General features: G+C 42.1%; 1 protein-coding gene across 1 annotated transcript; it reads right to left on the bottom strand.

Moving 5' to 3' along the window:
• Positions 1-305: 305 nt before the first annotated feature.
• Positions 306-10,519, bottom strand: RTP4 (receptor transporter protein 4). The gene is made up of 5 exons (XM_036352847.1): positions 10,430-10,519; positions 9,675-9,716; positions 8,988-9,066; positions 4,742-4,945; positions 306-1,605 (listed from the first exon to the last, which is right to left on the bottom strand). The coding sequence occupies exons 4-5, from the start codon at positions 4,918-4,920 to the stop codon at positions 513-515; spliced, it is 1,272 nt and encodes a 423-aa protein (XP_036208740.1). The 5' UTR covers positions 4,921-4,945; positions 8,988-9,066; positions 9,675-9,716; positions 10,430-10,519; the 3' UTR covers positions 306-512.
• Positions 10,520-22,491: the final 11,972 nt, after the last annotated feature.

A 22,491-nucleotide genomic window follows, 5' to 3' on the forward strand; every position in this document is an offset into this window, starting at 1 on the left:
AAAATACTAGTACATGTGTTTAATCCTCTATATTCAGCCTATAGAATAACTTTCTATTTTGTTTGTTTTTAGGGGAAAAAAATACTTTATTTCACCATAAGATAGAAGAGTGACCTTTATCATCATTTTTGTGTGTTTTTCCCCATGAGCCTTTATCCCCTCTATGCTCTCTTCCACCTCCACCCTGTCCCCCTGAATAACTTTCTAATAGCACTCATGACCCTGAGTCCTTGTGAAGATACAGTCTATATATATTGATACTAATGAGTGAATGAGTGAGTAAATGAACACCTTTTAGTCATTTAACAAATATTTATTATTAGAATTATTATCTTCTAGGTCATGTTTTATACTATCTGCAAAGGAAGTACAGGAAACCAGTGCTTAGTCTACAAACTTGACTTTGCCTGGTATCAAAGCAAATTCTTTGTTACATTAAAATGACAGCTAGTTCATTGATTACCATGAGATTAAAACAAGCGGAGAAAACTAGCCTATTTTTATCATTCTATTTAAAAGTATTTGGATGCAACAACGTTCCACAGATCAGCAACACGGTCACAGCCCCACCTGAATAAGTTAGTTATGACAAAGGAGTCATTTGGTGGTGTTTGGGTAGAGGATCTGTAAAAGCTGTCTGGAGTAGACCCTCTGGGTGAATAACTCTCCTGACTTCTATAGACATCTTGAGTTCCATTGAAGGTCCCAGATCCATGTGTAGCTGTGGGGCTTACCCTCCGTGTGGGCTGTACATCTATTTTCTTTGTGGCCTGAAGACCTGCCCCTTGTGTGGCCTGTGAAACTGTCTCCTGTTTAGACTGTTGGCTGACCTGCCTTACAGCCTGAGAATATGTCTTCTGGGGGGTCTGTGGTCCTGTCCCCAGGGCAGATTGTGAATTTGCCCCCTGTGAAGATAATGAGCCTGCTGTTCGTGTGGGCTGTAGGGTTGTCCACCCTGAGGGAAGTGACCCTGATACCTGGATGGGCTGTGACCCTGTTCTACGTGCAGCCTGCTGGTCTGACCCTGGTGTCGGTTGTCGGCTTGTCTCCCGTTTGGGCTGAGAGCTTGCCCCAAGCACTTGGGTTCCAGCAGTGGCATGGCTGGGCCCTGACCTCTTATGCTCATGGGAATCCCCACTCCTTTGAGCCTCCTTTGCCTTAGCTGACTGGTTCATGGCTTGGGCTTGGCTGAATATGTCATCAAAGCTCCCAATCTCCATGTAGGAGAAAGAGGAGTTGGATGGTTTTGTCCTGCAGTCTTGTGAGCTCAGTACACAGCAGCCCAGAGCGCAAGCCTCACAATTGGCCATGTCATGGGACCCTTCCAAAGGCAATTCCGGGATCACTGGTATCTCTGAGAACTTCCTGATGCCATTTCCATAGCATCTCTCCCGAATGCGGTACACCAGATTGTTCAAAATCCTCATGGCACTATCGATGGAGAACTCAGGCTTCTCAAATTGAGCCCCGTAACACTTCTGGCACCTCTGAGCAAAGAGCCGCATAAGCACATGGCCCTGGGACTGTCGGGGCTCCAGGTACATATGACACAGGACCTGCACCTTGGCAGAAGCCCAACGTCGCCGGCACGAGGAACACCGGAACCTGCAGACAGAAGGAAAAAACCCATTGTTCTCTCAGCTGATTGTTGACCTGAGGGAAATGGTCCTGCCTTGGTCTTTCAGATCTCTTTCAATTTGAAAAAGTGCATGTGGTATTGACAAATTGACAAATAAAAATAAAAGGAACTGTGTTTCAAATAAAGCTTTTCCCTGTGACCCACTGAGCTTCCACCCATACATAGTTCCTAGTCTGTCTCTTGGCCAGTAAAATATCTCGGGATATTTCAGAGGGAAAATATTTCTGCCATCTGCCAGCAAAATTTGGTCCTCACAATGGTCACAGAAAACTCTTATAAGGTACAGGAATCCCCTATTATCTGGGGGGGGATATGTGACCTCCCCACAGTGGATGCTTGAAATCACGGATGGCATCAACCTTATATATACTTTTTTCCCTATACATATATACCTATGATAAAATTTAATTTATAAATTAGGCACAGTAAGAGATTAACAACAATAACTAATAATAAAATAGAACAATTATAACAATACTCTCCAGTAATTTTTATGTTTTTCAGCCCAAACCTAGTCCTAAATCTGTAAAACCATTCCTTACTTGCAGTAAATGACTTGGTGTCCCTCTTTTCAGGGATTCCCTTGCTGAAGTCTTTGTACAGGCTCAATGCTTTCTGGCAAAACACATTGCGGTCAATTGGAATACATTTCCTGTTCATGTCTTCCACCCCCAAAGCCAATGCCTTTTCCGTATTAACTGAGCACTTGCCATGCACTGCGGCCATAAGTTTTGCAGTCAGAGGTATGACAGCAAAACCAGCACAAATTTCTTTTTCCTTCCTCACAAGTCCATGGATAGAAGATTCATTTTTATCCTAAGTCATAGCAACCTCAGCATATGGTTTGTTTCTTTCCTTATAAAGTCTAGAAGTTTCACCTTTTCACTTAAAGAAAAAGCACTTTACAACTTCTCTTTGGCATATCTGAATTGTCAGCACCACTGCCCTGCACTTTGGGGCCATTATTAACTAAACAAAGGTACTTGAACAAAAGCACTGCCACACCATGACAGTTGATCTGATAGTCTGGATGGTAGTGGGTGACCAACAGGCAGGGAGCATATATAGTGTGGAGACGCTGGACAACAGGAGGAATCATATCCTGACTGGGTTAGAGTGGGACTTCACAAGATTTTACCACCCTACTCAGAAAGCAAATAATTTAAAACTAATGAATTGTTTAATTCTGGAATTTACATTTAATGGTTTTGGACCGCAGTTGACTGTGGTTAACTAAAACCATAGAAAGTGAAACCGTGCAGAAGGGGGGACTACTGTACCTATTTTGAAGCAGGTATTGTAGCAGGCTTCACAGTGTTATATCATTTGACCTTTTAAGACCCCCTCCGACAAGGCATCATTGAGCCTAATATCCAGAAATTAAATCATAAGGGATACACAACTTGCTCAAGAACATACAAGGTAAGTAGAAGTAGAGTCATGTTTTACTCCCTGGCCATTTGAAACCAATCTTGTTTATTTACCTACTATACCACATCACCTCCAATGAGCAACACCGCTGGTCTTGCACCTAGGAAAACAGACTTAGGACCTGGGACCATAATACATAGGTTTTGGTTTTACATCTGGGGGACCTTAGGAAAAAGCACTTCCTTACTCAAAGCCTCAATTTTTATATCCATCAAATAAAAAATATTCATCATAAAATGAGAATATATGAAAACACTTTGTAAACTACAAAATGCTTTTCAAAATCTGGTTGATGTTTTTCCAAAGGTATGCTGATAAGTTGCTTTTCCATCTCAGAATGTCTATCAAGTCAACTCATCTGAACAAGTTAAGTGCCTTCCTGTTTGGGGGAGTGTCTCAAGGCACTCTGGTTGGTGCAGAGAGGGACACATACTCAGTTCACTGGCTTAAAAAGCAGAGCAGAATGACTTACCTGGGCTCAGGCCAGTGTCTTGAAAACTGTTCTGCAGAGCCCCAGAGGTTTCATTTAAATAATGGGTTCTGCCATTAAAAATATTATATATTTTTATATATCACATATGTTCTATAACATATGATATATGAATGTTATTGAAAATGTATTATAAATAAAGTGTATATATATACATATATATATATGCATTATCATATGGGAATGGAGAAGGAAACCTTGCTCTGCCTAGGAAGGCCAGGAAATGTTTTGAGGAAGTAGCACTTGAGTATGAATAAAGAGATGGGTGGAGATTAGGGGGGGGGGGGGCGGGGGGCGGGGCGGGGGGGAGGAGGGGAGAAGATAAGAGCCTGCCAAACAAGCAGAAATCATGGACAAGGGAATGGAAGTCTGAAAGCGCATGGCATGGCTAATAATTCTTAAGGCTGGAGCAGAGGAGACCTGAGGCAGGGCAGGGGCAGGCAGGGAAGCAGGATAATGGGTGTGGTGGAAAGTACAGTGAAGGTGCCTGTGCACCATAAAAAATAAAAAATTTAAAAAAAGACCTAATTGTCTAGGTCAGCAATTCTCACCTTCCTGACCGGGGCAAGGAAGTTGGTTCCTGCAACTTGGGGCCTCACTGGAGGTTAAAAAGGGAGATGGTCAGTAAGAGAAAGGCTCTACTTAGGGACTCTAGGGACTAGCATTTGGATGTCCCTCTTGAAGCATCATTCCTGTCTATTATCCTCAGACTTTCAGCAAAGCAATATTCAAAGTGATTGCTTGGCATTCATCAATTCTTGGGGCTTTAACAGAAGGCCCCAGTCCCAGGCTGGTACTGAACGGGGCTAGCAGGGCAGCTGCAGCCTGGGGAAACCAGTCAGGACTGATGGGGGAGGTGCAGAAGGTGCTGGATAGAGGAAGTTTGGAACAAATGAGGGGGTGAGGGAATAGGAGGACAGATTAATAGAACATGGAAGTATTCCTTAGGGAATTGCAGAAATATTTAGGGAGGAAACCTAATAAAAGAAGACACTTCCCAGAGTTAAGCAAAATGGAGGCTTGAAGTCTTATTTAGGTCCGAAAGAACACTGTGACCACAAAAGGATGGGAAGCCTGATGGCATTTATTTTTTTAACAAGCTCTCAAAGGCATCAATCAATGCTGGGTGGAGCCTCCTTGCCTAGGGAAGCCCACTGCCAAGCCAACTCTCACCCACCTACCTGCCAAATGCTTTCTGCTGGTATTGCTTCCCGCCTTGGGCCACACAGTCTGGCTTAAGAGTCTCATCAAACTTCAGGGTCCATCTGTGCCGGGGTTTCACCTCCTGCATAAGTTCTTGAAACTTCTGCTCCCATTCCCCAACATCCAAAATTGTTTGCTCTTGATGTTTGGAGTTCATGTTTAGTGAGGAGCTTTCCGTTTAACTTGATGCACAAACAAGAGACAAAGGTAGTTTCAGTTTCTATTACAGACGTCACTTTCAGCGTCAGACGGAGTACAAAGAGCAAGCTTTTCTTCTGAGGACAGAGGGCAGCAGAGTTTTGCTAGTTTGTGAACAGGCCTTGCTAAGAGATGCCTGAGTACAGAGCTCTGCTCTACATTCTGGGGGCACCAATAAGTTAGCTTTCTTTTAATTGTTGACAGTATTACAGATGTCCCCCATTTCCCCCCTTTTGCCCACCCCCGCCTTCACCACACTTTTGTCTATCCATGGGCTATGCATATATACTCTTTGGCTAATCTCTTCACTTTCTTTTTTCTTTTTATTTTTAAATTAAATCTTTATTGTTCAGATTATTACATTTGTTCCTCTTTCCCCCCCCCCCATAACTCCCCTCCTCCCAGTTCCCACCCCACCCTCCGCCCTCACTCCCCACCCACTGTCCTCATCCATAGGTGCACGATTTTTGTCCAGTCTCTTCCCGCATCTCCCACACCCCTTTCCACCCCCCCCCCCAAGAATAGTCAGTCCATTCCCTTTCTATGTCCCTGATTCTATTATAATCACCAGTTCATTCTGTTCATCAGATTATTTATTCACATGATTCTTAGATTCACTTGTTGATAGATGCATATTTGTTGTTCATAATTTGTATCTACCTTTTTCTTCCTCTTCCTCTTCTTAAAGGATACCTTTCAGCATTTCATATAATCCTGGTTTGGTGGTGATGAACTCCTTTAGCTTTTCCTTATCTGTGAAGCTCTTTATCTGACCTTCAATTCTGAATGATAGCTTTGCTGGATAAAGTAATCTTGGTTGTAGGTTCTTGGTATTCATCACTTTGAATATTTCTTGCCACTCCCTTCTGGCCTGCAAAGTTTCTGTTGAGAAATCAGCTGACAGTTGTATGGGTATTCCCTTGTAGGTAACTGAGTTTCTTTCTCTTGCTGTTTTTAAGATTCTCTCTTTATCTTTTGCTCTTGGCATTTTAATTAAGATGTGTCTTGGTGTGGTCCTCTTTGGATTCCTTTTGTTTGGGGTTCTCCGCGCTTCTTGGACCTGTAAGTCCATTTCTTTCACCAGGTGGGGGAAGTTTTCTGTCATTATTTCTTCAAATAGGTTTTCAATATCTTGCTCTCTCTCATCTTCTGGCACCCCTATAATTCTGATGTTGGTACGGTACGCTTGAAGCTGTCCCAGAGGCTCCTTACACTATCCTCGCATTTTTGGATTCTTTTTTCATTTTGCTTTTCCGGTTCGGTGTTTTTGCTTCCTCGCATTTCAAATCATTGACTTGATTCTTGCGCTCCTCTGGTCTGCTGTCAGGAGTCTGTATAATATTAGTTATTTCAGTCCGTGTATGCTTAATTTCTAGTTGGTTCCCCAATATAACATCGAGGGTCTCATTAGTTTTCTTGTAGATCTCATTAAGTTTATCGGCGGCTTCTAAACAGTTCTTGAGAGACCTTAAAAGTGTGGTTCTGAACTCTATATCTTCCATTGACAATTTTGTCCTGATTCTTTGTCTCCGCATTTTGTTATGCTTCCTTGGTGCACCCCCTAGTGGTCTTTGTTTGCAGTCTTATAGTTAAACCTTGATTGTTGTAGCTAATACCAGGGAGGGTTTGACCTCCAGGCCAAGTGGCTATGAGAATCAGCTGTGTCAGCAGTGAGAGAACTTCTGTCCTCTAGGGAGATGCTAATCTAGCCTTTGCCTGAGGCTATCCAGCAAATGCCTGTGTGCAGGGCTTGGGCGGGGCGGGTCACACAGGATCAACAGGGTGGGCCGGAGAGAGCAGTTATGGTGGCTCTCAGTCCTGTCCCCAGGGGCTCTGCCTCTCTGAGTCCCAGCACCCGCTGCAAAGCTCGGAGAGAAAGTTGCACTCGCTCTGACCGAAGCCAGACAGTCCCGCTTCTCCCGTTTGAGTCTGGGTCCCTAAAGACTCGCCTGTATCTGGAGCTCAGAGTCTGCGACTCCCTCCCGATTGAAAACGCCAACCGCGCCTGCCGCCGCCAGCCCGCTCCGCGCACTCCGCACCTCAGAATTTGACTTCAGCACTGTGCCTCCTCTGAGTGTCCGTATGTGTTTCTCTTTCCTCCTAGTTGTAGGACTTCCACTCAGCCAGCGTTCCAGTGGTTCTGGGTGATGTCTCTTCCGTTTTTTAGTTTCACTTTTGAAGTAGTTGTTCAAGGCAGCAAACTCCGGCATTAACCTATGCCGCCATCTTGGTTCTCCTCTTCACTTTCTTTCACCCAGCTCCCCCACCTCCTCCCCTCTGACACTTAATAAGTCTGTTCATGTATCCATGCCTCTGGTTCTTAGTTAGCTTTTATTTAATTTTTCTCTCATTTCATACCACACAAAACACTATGCTCAGCACTGGGGCAAGTACCATTGACTAAGAAACAGTTCCTACCCCTATAGATGCTCAGACCCTTATGCAGTCCCAGGGGGTGAGTGGGGGAACGTGTATCCGACACTTGTCTCATGCACCAGATGAACCCTTACCACAGTCCTCTGAGGGGGATCATTACCAGTATTTTGCAGGTGAGCATCATAGAGAGCTAGGGTACCTTGTTCAAAGCCATCCAAATAGTCAGCAGCACAGCTGAGACTGAACCCAGCCAGGCCTATGTAACTCCAACACGTACCATGTCTCCACCCACCCCTTTCCCTGAGGAGCAGCTGAAAGTGGTGTTCCCAGTCCAGGCTGGCTCTCTAAAGCAGCATTAGAGGGACCATCTTGAAACCCTTGCCTCCTGGTTTGGTCTAGTAAAATCTCCTGTGTCCCAGGGCAGGACAGCAGGATTATTTAACTCTGCCTTCCACTATATAAATTATCTCAGGGCAGTATACAACCACCTATGGGAGCTGATAAAAAAACAAAAAACAAAAAAAGATAGAATCCTCATTCAGGGGTGAGGGATGGAACTAGATGACCTTTACAGTCGCTTCTAACTCAAAAACTCTGAGATTCTAGTAAGTAAGCGCTGTCTCTTTGAAGTTCAAATTTAAATGGGAGAGATAAGACAAGCAGGACACTTATGTCATTGGAAGCCCCACTACAGTTACTGTGTCCCAGATATGCTCTGCCTGTGGGAAGGTAGAAACACCCTCCCGTTTCTCCTTCCCTCCAGGACAGTCCATTCTATACATAACTGTACACATGGGGGGCAGCCCTTAGGAATCAACCTGCTCTCTTGCCCTAGCCAGTTTTTCTCAGTGGATAGATCATCAGACTGAAGGATTCGGGTTCAATTCCAGTCACATCGATGCTTCTCTCCCCCTCCTTTCCACTCTCTCTAAAAATCAATGGGAAAATATCCTCAGGTGAGGATTAACAACAACAGCAACAAAAAAACAAACTTGCTCTCTTTTTCTCTGATTATTATATGTAAAAAAAAAAAAAAAAAAAAAAAAAAAATGAGACCCAGAGGAAAGAGCTCTCCTGCCCAAGGTCACACAGCAAATTGGTGCCAATACTGAATCAGAACCCATACATTTAATGATTTCCGCACACTGGCCCCAACCATACACAGGCCCTTTCCCCCACACTTTCTTCTACTTTCTGCTGTATCTAAGACCATTCTTTTTATCCTTTATCTTCAGAGAATGACCACATACCCTGCCTCCTGACTCCTCAAATGGTATTTTCCCCAAAATGTAACCTTGATTGATCTTTTGCACTCCCTGCCCATTGCCCTCAGCCTCTGCTTTGTGTCTTTCCTTTAACATACACAACTGCCCCAGGCAAGCCTGGTCCAAAGGACAGGGAAGGGGGGAGACTATGCGTATGATTTCAGATTTGAGATTTGATGGCAAAGAAGAAGAAAAGGAAATTACGGCCCTTTTAAAACTACACGGGTCCACTATAAGCTACTTTTTTTTTTTTTTTTTTAAATCAAGGCGTTGTGACTCCAATATAATAGAATCACAAATTTGCTTTTTTTTGGAAAAGACCTGAAGTAGCATCTTGTGACCCTCCACCCATGTCACTGAGAACCATAGTGTAGAAGTGACTTACCCAATCATACAGTGTGATGTGGTGACCTCTAGGCTTTTACCAGTGGTTGATGCCTTATCATAGGTTGGTTAAAGTGTTCCTGAAAAGACAATAGGGACAGAGGAAGGATTCCCCAAAGCAACAAAGCACAGGTCAATTCTCTAAGGGGCCATGGGTAAATTTAGACTTTCAACAGTCCAGAGCTGGAATGAATCTACAGGATAATCTAATTCTGGGATGACAAGTGATGTTCTCTCCTATTCTTGCCTGAGACTGACCTTGCTAATCAATGCTGAAACCCTTCTCTCTGGGTCTGGGCGTAACTTCAGAGCTATTTCATCATGGTACTGGATAGCCATTACCAAGCATTAGTAAATGAAACTTTTTTTGCCATACCTGCAATAGTTCAGCTCCCGTATTTTACAAGTTGCAGAAACCAAAGCCAAGACAGATTTGCAATAACTAGAGCAAAAGTCCAGTTTCGTAATGTTAGGTATGCATCCATTTTCAGAATATCACATGATCTTTCACAGATAAGTCTAGCACAAAGCTTAACAGGAATTCATGCACTGGGCCTGTAGTTTATTTCTATAATTTTTTGCCATACCTGCAAAAAATTAGCTTGGAGGTGGTAGAAAATAGAGTGACTTGATTTGATTTAAGGAAAAAAATAAGAAACATTCCTTGATGTAGCAAAATTTTACTTACATGTTAAACATATCTTCAACAGAAAATTTCAAGGTGACTGATCTGGAAAACAATGAGGCTGGATGATTCCTAATCTAAGTCCATTTCTCCTGAGTCAAGGCTTCAGAGTGCAGATAAATACATTCTGGACTAGGAAACATATCTTTACCTCCCAGACCCTGGAATGACCTCTCTGATAAGTGGCAGAGCCAGGACTCAAATTTCTGATGCCACACTAAGTCCAATGAAAGCACGAGCATGTCTAGAGGAGGAATGGGTTGCTAAAGGCAGGAGGCACAGGGAACTATTGAGACAGGGTCTTCACGCTGCTCCTCCAAAGTTGTGCTCTCTGGGCTGAGGCCCTGAGCACATCGGAAGAACCACTGTTCCAGTTATGACTACCTCTTGGCATAAGGTCAGCCTGGAGGAGAAGGGAAGAACTGAGATCACAACATTCTGGAATATATGGAAAAGGAAGGTCCCACTCACTGCCCCTACAGTGCACAGTACAGATCATCACAACCGCTAACAACAAGGAACAGAAAAGTCAAGGGAAAGCAGAATTAGACAGTTGTCTTACAAATATCAAAGAAGAGGGGGTTCTGGTCAAGAGGACAGAGTAGGTAGATACTGTACTCACCTCCTCCCATGAACACATCAAAATTATAACTAAATTATAGAACAATCAACCAGGATAACCATCTGAAAACTAGCTGAACAGAAGTCCTATAACTAAGGATATGCAGAGATGCAAAAGGGGCTGGCCCCATACCCACATGAAGCAGTTGAGGATCTGGAGAGATATCTCAGCTACAGAGGTTCCCCATGAGGAGCAAAGGGTCTCAGCCCCGTGCCAGGAAGAGGATCCCATGTAACATCTGGCCGTGAAAATCAGCAGGGAATCCTTTGTCTGTCTGTCCAGGTGAGAGGGCGAGACAGAAGTCTGCTGGAAACTCAGGCTTCCTCTTAAAGGGCCAGTGCACAAAGGCACTCGCCTTGGGTTCTGGGGAAGGGATGGTGGCTGGTGGGGGATGGGGTGCCAGAGACATACAGGGAGAGACTTCCCTGAGTTGTGTGGCTTCCATGCAAGAGCTGGAGGGATGGCTGCCACTGCCTGTGTATTGAATCCTCCTCCCACACAGATAACTGGAGCCATGGTTCCTGTGTTGAGCCCTCTCCTCACACAGCCAAACATAAATCTGCATTCGCCTGGTGAACTCTATTAGCTCCACACTGACGGCTCCCTGAGACCCCACTCACCAACTTGCCCAAGGTCCAGGCTCTTTCGATGGCACTCAGCCTGGGCCCACGTTGAAATGTTTCTTAAAAAACTCCAGTCAAGCTTGATGGATGCCAAACATAAAGGCCAAAACTGAATTGTTTGGCTTCAGTGCGAGGGCTACAGGGGCAGCCGCCATTGTCCCTGTGCTGAACTCTCCCACTGCACAGCCAAACCTGATTCTACATTAGCCTGGTGAGCTCTGTTAGCTCCATGATGATGATGACTCCCCAAGGCCCTCCCTCACCCAACTCATGCTCCACCCAAGGCTCTATCAGTGGCTGAGACTTGTGGGCAACTGTCTAGGTGGAGACAGGTCTGACTTGCCCCAGGCCTGGAATTGAAGGCAGTCAGCTTTGGTTGTCACTGCAGCCCTTCCTACATGCAACCAGGTCCAGCACAGGCAGCTTCCAACTGTGGATTGTTTTGCAGTTCCTAACAGGTAGCAGCGGGGCCAGTCTCAGGCAGCATTTGATGTTGAACTGCACTAGGGTCCCTCCCAAGAAGTATGTAGGTGGACTCAGCGAGCAGAATTGTCACTGAAGAATCCATGCCAGGCAGAGAGGTATATCCCTATCACACTTGCTATCTAACCCTCAGCCCTATTGTCCCCAGGGACTCACATACAACTTCTGCCTTGAGAGCCAAAGACCCTGTAGGAAGTGAAATGAAGTATAAAGTCCAGAGCCAGCTGCTACTCAGACTCAGAGTTGGCCTGCTGAGAACACCTTTCCAGAGAGTAAAGATCTCATTAAAAGGACAATAAAATAAACCTCTTAGAAAGAACCAGAAGAAATGTGTAAAGTCAAAAGAACTAAAAGAAAACCTTACAAGTTTTTAAAGGGACAGTTTGTTTCACAATTTCTATGAAAACCTACTTGCCTTCAGGCCTCACATCATCCACCTGGGCTGCTGAGGTTTGCCTCCATAGACAACCATTTGACTATTTGAGGTAAAATACCTTCCATGAACTTAAGGAAAGCTGAGCCCCAGAGAGAAGAGTGACCAACCCTGGCTGCCCAGGCCATCATGGCCACCTGCAAATAGAGCCTCGGACTCCCATTCTTGGAAGCCACTTCTTTGACAGCACAAGTGGTCTGAAACCAGAGTCAGAGCTACCTGGGTGCTGTTACAAGGCTGTGGTGAAAACATATTAAAGCAGCGTCTAGCAGCATCTAGCCACGCCACCCCACCCCACCACCACACCACTCCCACAAGCAGGCTAAAGTTACACCTTTAATTGGCTTTTCTCCCATCCCAGAATCACTTCACCCAATCCTGGCTCCTGTCCCCAGGGATAACCTCTCACAATAACCATCTGCATCAAGTTCTTGTTCTTCTAGAAGAAGCCCAAGTAAGACAAAGAGCAAAGGAGAAAAAAAGCTCAACAAACTGAAAATCAACAACTCTTCTTAGATCCTCTTTTCGGCAGGTGGCATTCCAGCAATTGTGTGGCTAGAAAAGATAGGTGTTCTATTTTAAAAATCATAGTGTTTTGCCACATGCAAGAAATACAGTGCAACTTGAAATGCTTGCTTTTAACTATGGGTTGACTTATTTTATGGTAGTTTGTAAATTAATGTTTATTTCCTTATAATATTTTATCTTATCCTAAAATGATGCTCTGTATTTCATAGGATAGATATTATTGCATCTATTTAAAAGATGAGAAAACCAAGATTTGGAGATATTAGTACCTTGTTTTTGGTACATAAACTAGTAGGCTTTATGTCAGTGATGGCGAACCTTTTGAGCTCGGCGTGTCAGCATTTTGAAAAACCCTAACTTAACTCTGGTGCCGTGTCACATATAGAAATTTTTTGATATTTGCAGCCATAGTAAAACAAAGACTTATATTTTTGATATTTATTTTATATATTTAAATGCCATTTAACAAAGAAAAATCAACCAAAAAAATGAGTTCGCATGTCACCTCTGACACGCGTGTCATAGGTTCTCCATCACTGCTGTATGTGGTTCTCTGAGATTGAAAGGTGTGCTGATAGCATGACTTGGGATATATTTCCACCATGCTGAACGTGCCTGCCTTGATTTTACTTATTCAGCTAACATTTACTGAGCCTCTGTGCTAAGGGTTCTGGTTTCAGGGTTGACAGGGCAAACTGCTGCCCTGAAAACTGGAGAGATAGACAGTGGATACAGAGGATCACAGCTGATTGGAGCCAAATGCCCCAGAGCATAAGCCACCCCTGGAACCAGTTCTGGAAGGAAAATGTTTACACTGTCCTTGGCCAATTTCTGGAGGCTTGTAAATTAGAAAATACAAGTGGGTCCAGCCTTAAGGGGGTTCTCACCCTTTCATTAGTTTTACCTCCAGGAACATCAGCGGGTTTTCACTATGAGGATGGAGAAAAATGTCTCTGCTTCTGGCCAGAGGAGAAGGAAAAAGACTATGTTTTTAAAATACTCAGAACTCCCTGCTCATAGCAACACCTGTCCTCCTGGGAAACTTTTTCATCTGAGCATAACAAGAGCTCAGTGGATATTATAAGGGCACAAACAACCTGGAGGATGGGAAATACTCAACGCCAGCCCCTTCTAGCCTTCACTGTGGGGCATGGAAGCTAGCCCACTCCTTCCCATGTGTGCCTCCCTTCCCACCTGCTAATGAGGACAAAGCCCACCAAGCTCACAGGGGTCGCCTAAGACCATCAGAAAACACATATATAATTACATATTATTTTTGTGATTAATCACTATGCTTTAATTATGCTCAATTTGTAACAATGAAATTGGGGGTCACCACAACATGAGGAACTGTATTAAAGGGTCGCGGCATTAGGAAGGTTGAGAACCACTGTCTTACACTATACTGTTATTCCTTACCCCCATATCTATGCTCTCCCTACAATAACCCAATGGCTTATGATTCTTAATAAAGAATGTCTCACAATCGAGGCATCTAATGGAGTTTGTAAAACACAGATGTCCAAGTCCACCTCTGGAAATTCTGCTTCAACACACCTGGGGCTAGGGAGGGCCTGTATTTTTATTTTAAAATCTCCAAGAATAATACTGAAATACACTTCTGCATAAAAATCACTACAAATGAAAAATCTGAAGCTCAGGAAGCTTGGGCAACTCTCTAAGATTTAACATATGAATGGCAGAGGTAGGAGGTGAATCCAGATCCCTTTTTTTTCCCACCCTGTGATTCTGGAAGGGCAACCTTCCTTAGTTTAATCATGTGACTGAGTTGACCTGGCCCCAGAAAGCTGCTTTCTCTCTGGTGGGTGGAGCCCAGGAGACAGCCACAGTTGTAATATACAAATTGAATTAACAGCAGTGCTCACTGATCCAAGGAGGAGAGTTATGAGAACTGGAAACCGATCACTCAGGGCCATTGCAATATGCAGCTGAGGTGGAGCTGTACAGCCTGCTTGTGGTCGCAACCATGAGCAGAACTTGAGTTTTTATCTGTGTCTTCACTCAGAACCAAGAGAGTGCAGCTCGTGTTTTGGTGAGATTCCCACGGCCCCCGGTGATGTCAGTGAGAATTTTAAACCTGTGCAGAGAGCAGCCAAGACTCCAGGCTAGTAGCAGGAAACAAGCAGGCTCAAAGCCATAGGCCCACCAGGCATGGTCTGCCCAGTGTTTTAAAGGACTCTTGATCTTGACATCAAAGTAGCTGCGTTGCAAAGATTCAGAATTGTCCCTTCAAGGATAGTTCACAAAATTCAAGCTGGATTAGTTTCAGAATCTGACCTAGAGCCTTCCACTAAAGGCATTGATTTCTCTGGCATTCATCCCAACAGGTCATTTTCACAGCCTATTTCGTGTACTTCTCTGTGGGGCACTTCTCATTCTCAGCCACAAGATCAAAGATTAGGTTTTTCATTGTTGGGGAAAAAGAGGTCAATTTGCTCGCTCTCCCTGATGACTCTGCAGAGATTTCTTTTTTAATTTTATTTTTTAAAATCTAGGTCCATTATACCCCTGTTTCAATGAGGAGGGGCTTGCCTGGCCCTGTGAGCCCCTTTCAGAAAGTATTAGGTAACAGCAGCACGTGTCAGGTCTGTAAAGAGAGATGAGTGAGAACTCCTGCTTCAAAACGAAACCTGTGGTGCACAGAACACACTCCAGAGACAAAGAGGCTAGAGATTAAAGGTGATGAATGCTACTTGAGGCGTCAGCGCTATTGCACTATTTTCTCTCCTTTCTCTTCCCTTACAGAGCCATGATTTGTCCTGTCCTGTCATGTCCAATTTGGGGCACAGCCTAATGGATGTCATAAGGCTGTAAACACTCCAGGTTTATTTTTCGTGGGTTGTCTCCCACCTTGTACTAGTTATAATCCATATCACCCAATAATAGATTAATTTTGAGATTCACCTTTTGTTCTTATTAAGCTCCTGAGGCTTGGGAAATAAATATTGCACTGCTAATATGTGGAACTGAGCTGAAAAATTATTCTGGCACAGATATTTGGGGAGAAGAAAATACTGTCCTGGGAAATGTGATAAATGTAAAGAGGATCAGATTTGGGTGAGAAGAGCTGGGCTTGAATCTTGGTTATGCTACTAGCCACTTGCCATGATCTGCACAAGTGGCTGTACCTCCCTGCTTCAGTGTCCCTTTCTGAATAATAAAGCATCGGTCTAATTATGGCATTCTGTGGATGAATTAGGGTTCTGACCTACATTAAGGGATGCAAAAGAGTCTTCTTGCATCCCCTGTTAATGCTGTTGACGGCATCAGATTGTCCCAAGTGTGTAGGAGATTAGTGAACTTGAATGCATTTCCCTGGAAGGTCAAAAGCCTACTTCCTGGTAGAGCTTACTTTTCCCTTGGAAAACTGGGGAGTAGGTCAAGCTGAGGAAATCTAGAATGCACCTGCTGTAAGAGGAGGAGGAATCTATACTAATAATAGCCTAGGGCCGGTGCCACCAGATGGATGACCAAGAGCAGGGGGTCCACAGAGGGGGCAGGGCCGTGGGGGACATCTCTCCACACACCTGTGCGGGGGGTATGATTCAAGTCCCGGATTGTGAGAGGGTGAGTGAGAATGACATAGGCTAAGCCTTAGCTAAGGGACCAGCAGGGGGTTCTTGGGGTGGAGTCCATCTTTGGTGAGCAGGGAGGTGAGGCTGAGCAGAGGGCAGAGCCCTGGTCAGAGCCCTGGCCTGGAGGCCTGTGGTCTGGGTAAGGCAGCCATAGGAGGGATTAGTCCTGGGGATGACACTGGATTTTGGTGTTGTAGAAAGAATAGGGTGGAGGATGGCTTGACTGGGACTTGCCCAGAGGCGGGAGACCAAGCAAGAGGCTCTGCCAATAACAGTGGCAGTGGTCTGAGTTCTAGTCCTGATGCTGCTCCCCAGAGAACATTGGAGCTGGAAGGCACCTTCACAGCCACTCAATTCCCATTCCCTTTACAGGTAAGAAATCAAGGCCGGGGAGGCCTGGTTCAAGTGCAGGGGTCCGCAGCAGGCGCAGGGCAGGGAGGGGCGCCTCCCCGCATGCTTGAGCAGGGGGTCTGGTTCAAGTCCCGGATTATGAGAGAGTGAGTGAGAATGACATAGGCTAAGGGACCAGCAGGGGGTTGGGGGGGTGGAGTCGATCTTGGATGAGCAGGGAGGTGGGGCTGAGCAGAGGGCAGAGCCCTGTCCAGGAGGCCTGTTGTCTGGGTAAGGCATCCACAGGAGGGATTAGTCCTGGGGATGACACAGGACTTTGGCATTGTAGAAAGAATAACTTCAGCCATCAAAGATTAAACTGTACACCCCAAATGCTTTTTCTTGAATGGTCCAGGTGGTAGTGGAAAAACTTATCTTTAATTATAAAGTTTTAATACATTATGTTAGAGGTCGTGGTGGTACTGTTTTATCCACAGCAGCTACAGGAATTTCTGCAAATTTACTTCTCGGTAGAAGAACCTTTCATTCCCAATATAAATTACCAATTCCATTAACTGAAACTTCAATTTCTAGACTTGATATAAAGAGTGAAGTTGCCAAAACCATTAAAAAGGCCAAACTTCTCATTATTGATGAATGCACCATGGCATCCAGTCATGCTATAAATGCCATAGACAGATTACTAAGAATTTGAATTTGAATGTTGCATTTGTACAATGAATTTGAATGTTGCATTTGGTGGGAAAATTCTCCTTCTTGGAGGGGATTTTCGACAATGTCTCAGTATTGTGCCACATGCTATGCCATCAGCCATAGTACAAATGAGTTTAAATTACTGTAGTGTTTGGGGATGTTTCAGAAAGTTGTCTCTTAAAACAAATATGAGATCAGAGGATTATGCTTATAGTGAATAGTTAGTAAAACTTGGAGATGGCAAACTTGACAGCAGTTTTCATTTAGGAATAGATATTATTGAAATCCCCTGTGAAATGATTTGTAATGGATCTATTATTGAAGCTACCTTTGGAAATACTATATCTATAAATAATATTAAAATATATCTAAATGTGCAATTCTTTGTCTAAAAAATGAGCATGTTCAAAAATTAAATGAAGAAATTTTGGATATAATCAATGGAGATTTTCGCACATATTTGAGTGATGATTCCATTGATTTAACAGATAATGCTGAAAAGGAAAATTTTCCCAACGAATTTCTTAATAGTATTACTCCTTTGGGAATGCTGTGTCATAAATTAAAATTGAAAGTGGATGCAATCATCATGCTACTGAGAAATCTTCATAGTAAATGGGGTCTTTGTAATGGTACTAGATTCATTATCAAAAGATTGTGACCTAACATTATTGAAGCTGAAGTATTAACAGGATCTGCAGAAAAAGAGGTTGTTCTAATTCCAAGAATTGATTTGTCCCCATCTGACAATAGCCTCCTATTTTAATTAATTAGAAGACAGTTTCCTGTGATGCCAGCAGTTGTGAGGACTATTAATAAATCACAAGGACAAACTCTAGACAGAGTAGGAATATTCCTATCTGAATCCGTTTTCGCACATGGTCACTTATATGTTGCTTTCTCTCCAGTTTGAAGAGTGTGTGATGTTAAAGTTAAAGTTGTAAATACTTCATCACAAGGGAAATTAGTCAAGCACTCTGAAAGTGTTTTCAGTCTTAATGTGGTATACAGGGAGATATTAGAATAAGTTTAATCAATTTATCAGTCATTGTTTGTATCAGTGTAGTTTTTACATCATGTTTTTGTTGTTTTTATATGATGTCTTTGTTGTTATATCATGTTGTGATTGTTTATTTAATAAATTTACATATTATTTTCATATACATTTTACTAATTTAATTTCATCTCTGACACTTCTATTATAGAGAAAGGGCAAATAGCAATATTAAAATATTTCCTCTAATTGATTCCCTTTTAATGTGCACGAATTTCATGCACTGGGCCACTAGTGTATATATAAGTCAGTGCCTGGGAAGAGGAAAGGGTGATGAAGTAAATGGTACTACTTACCGTGGGACAAATGGCTACCTGGAATTCCCAAAGACCTGTCATGTTCAGGAGGATGCAAGGTTATCCCTGACAACTCCAAAGATCTGAACTACACTGAAAAGAGAGAAACTACGGGGAGAGCATTTCATTCAACATAAGGGGTAACTGAACAAAACTTCATTCCAAGTCACCAGCTCCCTCTCTTTAGTGGCCTCCTGGGAACTTTGACATAACATCAAGAAGGCCAGACTAAGAATTAAAGACCTGGATTGGAATCCAAGCTTTTCTAGGAATGGGTTGCAGTGACTAGGAGGGGTGATCCCATGGTGAGGATATGGAATGATTCAGCACTGAAAGGAAGGTCAGCTGGAGGAGGTGACTTTAAAGCCTGTTAGAGGTAGCTCCCATTCTCATCCCTGTTTCACAGACAGAAGCACAAAGAATTTAACTAATTTGTTCGTTATCACATAGCTGCAATGTGACACAGCCAGGATTTAAAACTAGGTGCTCTAGCTCTAGAATCTAGCTCTGTTGGTTCTCTTGCATTTCTGGGCTTTCCCACATGCTGCTTTTTGATGGCTAGAAGGCTCCTAATCACCTCCATACTCTGAAAACTCCTACCCATCCCTAAGTCTTAGTTCAGATGTATTTTTTTTTTTTTGTCTAATAAATAAGTTTTCACTGCTTCCCCATGCCTAGATTTAGTGCCCATTCCGTGTGTTCCCAAAGCAGATGGTATTTCTCCTATAACAGTTTCCCACAAAAAAACTTTGCTATCTTCTTTTCTATGACTTAAGCTCTTTGAGAATAGTAACATTTTCTAGCTGGTACAATATTGTGCAAAGTTTAAAGGGGAAAAAAATCAAGGCTGAGAAATCTAGTCAAGTTATTTTCACTTGCAAGGAGAAAAATATATTCTTAACAAGTAAGAACTCAGTACGTATATCTGCACTTCCAAAAAAACTTATTAAAATTGTGCCCTGAAAGGTAAAATAAAATAATAAAATAAAATAAAATAAAATAAATAAAAACTTCAGGATAGAAAAATGTCTTTACTGATTTGATATTCAATATAAATTTTTCTGTAAAAAAATTTAAAAAGCAACTGACAGATCATTTTTATCATATTTAGGATAGTTCATAGTCTTACTATGGCCACCTGAAAATAGAGCTTCGGACTCCCATTTCGGGCAGCCACTTCTTTGACATAAATATAATCCTGAGTCTTCCAGTCCATGAGCATATTATCTCTCTCCATTTAGTTTGCTCTTCCTTAATGTCGCTCAACAATATTTTATGTTTATCTGCAGGGAACCTTACACATCTTTTGTTAGCATTGATCCTAGATATGTGATATTTTTATGCTCTTACAAGTGGTATATTTTTAGAATTTTACATTTTAACTGCTTGTTGCAAGTGTACATGAATACATTTGATTTTTGTGTAATGATTTGTACATAGAAAATGCAATAAATTTTTTAATTCTAGTAATTTCTTTGTTGATTTTTTTTATATTCTACATACACAATTATGTCCCAAAAATGTATACACACACACTGAATAATTATAAGGACAGGGTTTATTAAAATATATTTCATTTTCAAAACTGAGCTATCAGCTTTAAAGTATGTATACATGTTGGGGCACAGTATATATGATAATGACATTATTATTCTTTCCTTTTAAAACTTTTATACTTTTTTTTTTTTTGGTTTTGCTTTACCGCATTATCTAGAATCCTATATAATAAAAGCCTAACATGCAAATTGACCAAACAGTGGAATGACCAGTCACTATGACATGCACTGACCACCAGGTGGCAGACACTCAATGTAGGAGCTGCCACCTGGTGGTTAGTACACTCCCACAGGGGGAGTGCCACTCAGCCAGAAGCCGGGCTCATGGCTAATGAGCACAGCAGTGGTGGCAGAAGCCTCTCCTGCCTCAAGTGCAGGCAGGCGGTAAGAAGTGAGGGGTCCTGGACTGCAAGAGCCCCAGACTGCAAGAGGGATGTCTGACTGCTGGGGATTGGGCCTAAGCTAGCAGGCGAAAATCCCCTGAGGGGTTTTGGACTATGAGAGGGCACAAACCAGCCTGAGGGACCACACCCGCCCCCCCTCCCCCCCCGGCCCCATCCCCCAGTGCACAAATCTCGTGCACCTGGCCTCTGGTGTCTAGAATAATAGAGAAGGTAGAAGTAGAAATCAAGCATGTTACACTGAAATTACTCTGAGAGAAACCTTCACCATTTCACATTATGTATGAATTTGCTGAAAGATTTGTGTAGCTACCTTTCAGCCTTGCTATGAAATTTAATCATGAATAGATGCTAAATTTTATCAAATGCTTGTTTTCATCTATTTATGTTTTTGTAATGCTTTTCTCTTCTATTCATGTGGCAAATTAAGTGATAGCTTTTTCTGTTGTTAGGTAAAACTTGAATTTTGATCATGAAGTAATTCATTGTGATGCATTATCTTTTTAATAAGTGCTAGAATCCATTTGTTATTACTTTGTTTAAGACTTTGCAGGTATATCTATAAGTGAAACTGACCTGTGCTATTCCTTTTTATGCCATCTTTACCAGGTTTTTGTTTTCAGACTGTGTTGACCTTAAAGAACAAACTGGAAGGTGCTTCCTCTTTCTATTACCTAAGATAGTTTGTATAAGATTGGAATTATTTCTTTCTTAAATTTACTGGAATTACTCATTGGACCATTTTGAACTTAAATTTGTTTTGTGTGGGTTTGGGGGGGGGGTGGTATTTTTTATTTCTAGGATTTTTTTTTAACTTACTTTTTCCCCTTTCCTTACTTTATCTGATTTGACTGTCTTTTTATTCCATTATTTTCCTATTGTGATTTTTTTTTAGTGTACTATGCATTTATATCACTAATTATTACTTTTAAACCTTTAATAAATTGATGGACAACTATCCAAATACAAATTTTAATAGTTATACAATAGCTATGCTTATATTTCCTTAAGAAGAGACTGAAAATGCTTTCCCCACCCCATCCTCCTTTGCTTGTTAACCTGATTGAAATTTTTACTCTAAGTTGTTAAAATATTGACTTCAGTATTCCTCTTCTACTTTAAGTGACTTGGCTTATATTTAAAAGTGAAATTTACTAGATTCATTGAAAACCAGTATTTTTTCTTGTATTTTTTATCTGCCCTAATCTGATCTCTTTTCCCTGATTAAATTTTTATTTAGAAGCCATATTTCTTCAAGTCCTTTGTAAGATGTTCATGTACATACTTTTTGAACCCTGGAAGTTCTTGGTTGGAAAACCAAAGAAATCACAGTCTTTTCCCATTGATATTTTTTAAATATCTTTCAGCATCTTTTAGTTTCCAGTGTTACAGACAAGAACTCAAATGTCAAAATCATTCTCTCTCCCTTGTTAAGTAACATATATTCGCTTTTTAAAAATTTGTAAAATGCTCTTTTTATTCCTTGGAAATTAAAATTTTACCAGAAAATGTTTGTTTTTATTATTTTTATAATTCATGTCTATAATTTTGCATTTTAATCTAAAATGTTGACCTTTAATCAGCCCCAGGAAATTAACATATTTATTATTTTTTGATTCCTTTTTCTCTTCTGGAGCTGCTTATCTTTGCTAATTGTGGATCCTGAATCTATCTTTTTTTTTTTTTTAAATATATTTTATTGATTTTCCACAGAGAGGAAGGGAGAGGGATAGAGAGCTAGAAACATCGATGAGAGAGAAACATCGATCAGCTGCCTCCCGCACATCTCCCACTGGGGATGTGCCCGCAACCCAGGTACATGCCCTTGACCGGAATCAAACCTGGGACCCCCCCAGTCCGCAGGCCGACGCTCTATCCACTGAGCCAAACCAGTTTTGGTCTGAATCTATCTTCCACCTCTCTTTTCTTTTCAACAATAATTTTTATTGCTTTGTCTTTTTGCTTCATAGTCTGGAGTATATTATTAAGTTTATCTAGATCTAAGTTTTCCGCCCCTCCATATATTTTCATTCTTTCTATAGATTATTTTAATTTCAGTAATTGTTTTAAAATTATTTTTTCCTAAAAAAAATTAAAAATGAAATTATTTTGTCCTAATTTTGGAAAGTTCTTTCTTATTATCAGCTTTCTCTTTCATAACATCTTTTTGAACTTCATTGAGAA

Source organism: Myotis myotis, unplaced genomic scaffold (genome assembly GCF_014108235.1).
Source record: "Myotis myotis isolate mMyoMyo1 unplaced genomic scaffold, mMyoMyo1.p scaffold_m19_p_2, whole genome shotgun sequence".
In the NCBI taxonomy this organism is placed as follows: Eukaryota; Metazoa; Chordata; class Mammalia; order Chiroptera; family Vespertilionidae; genus Myotis; species Myotis myotis.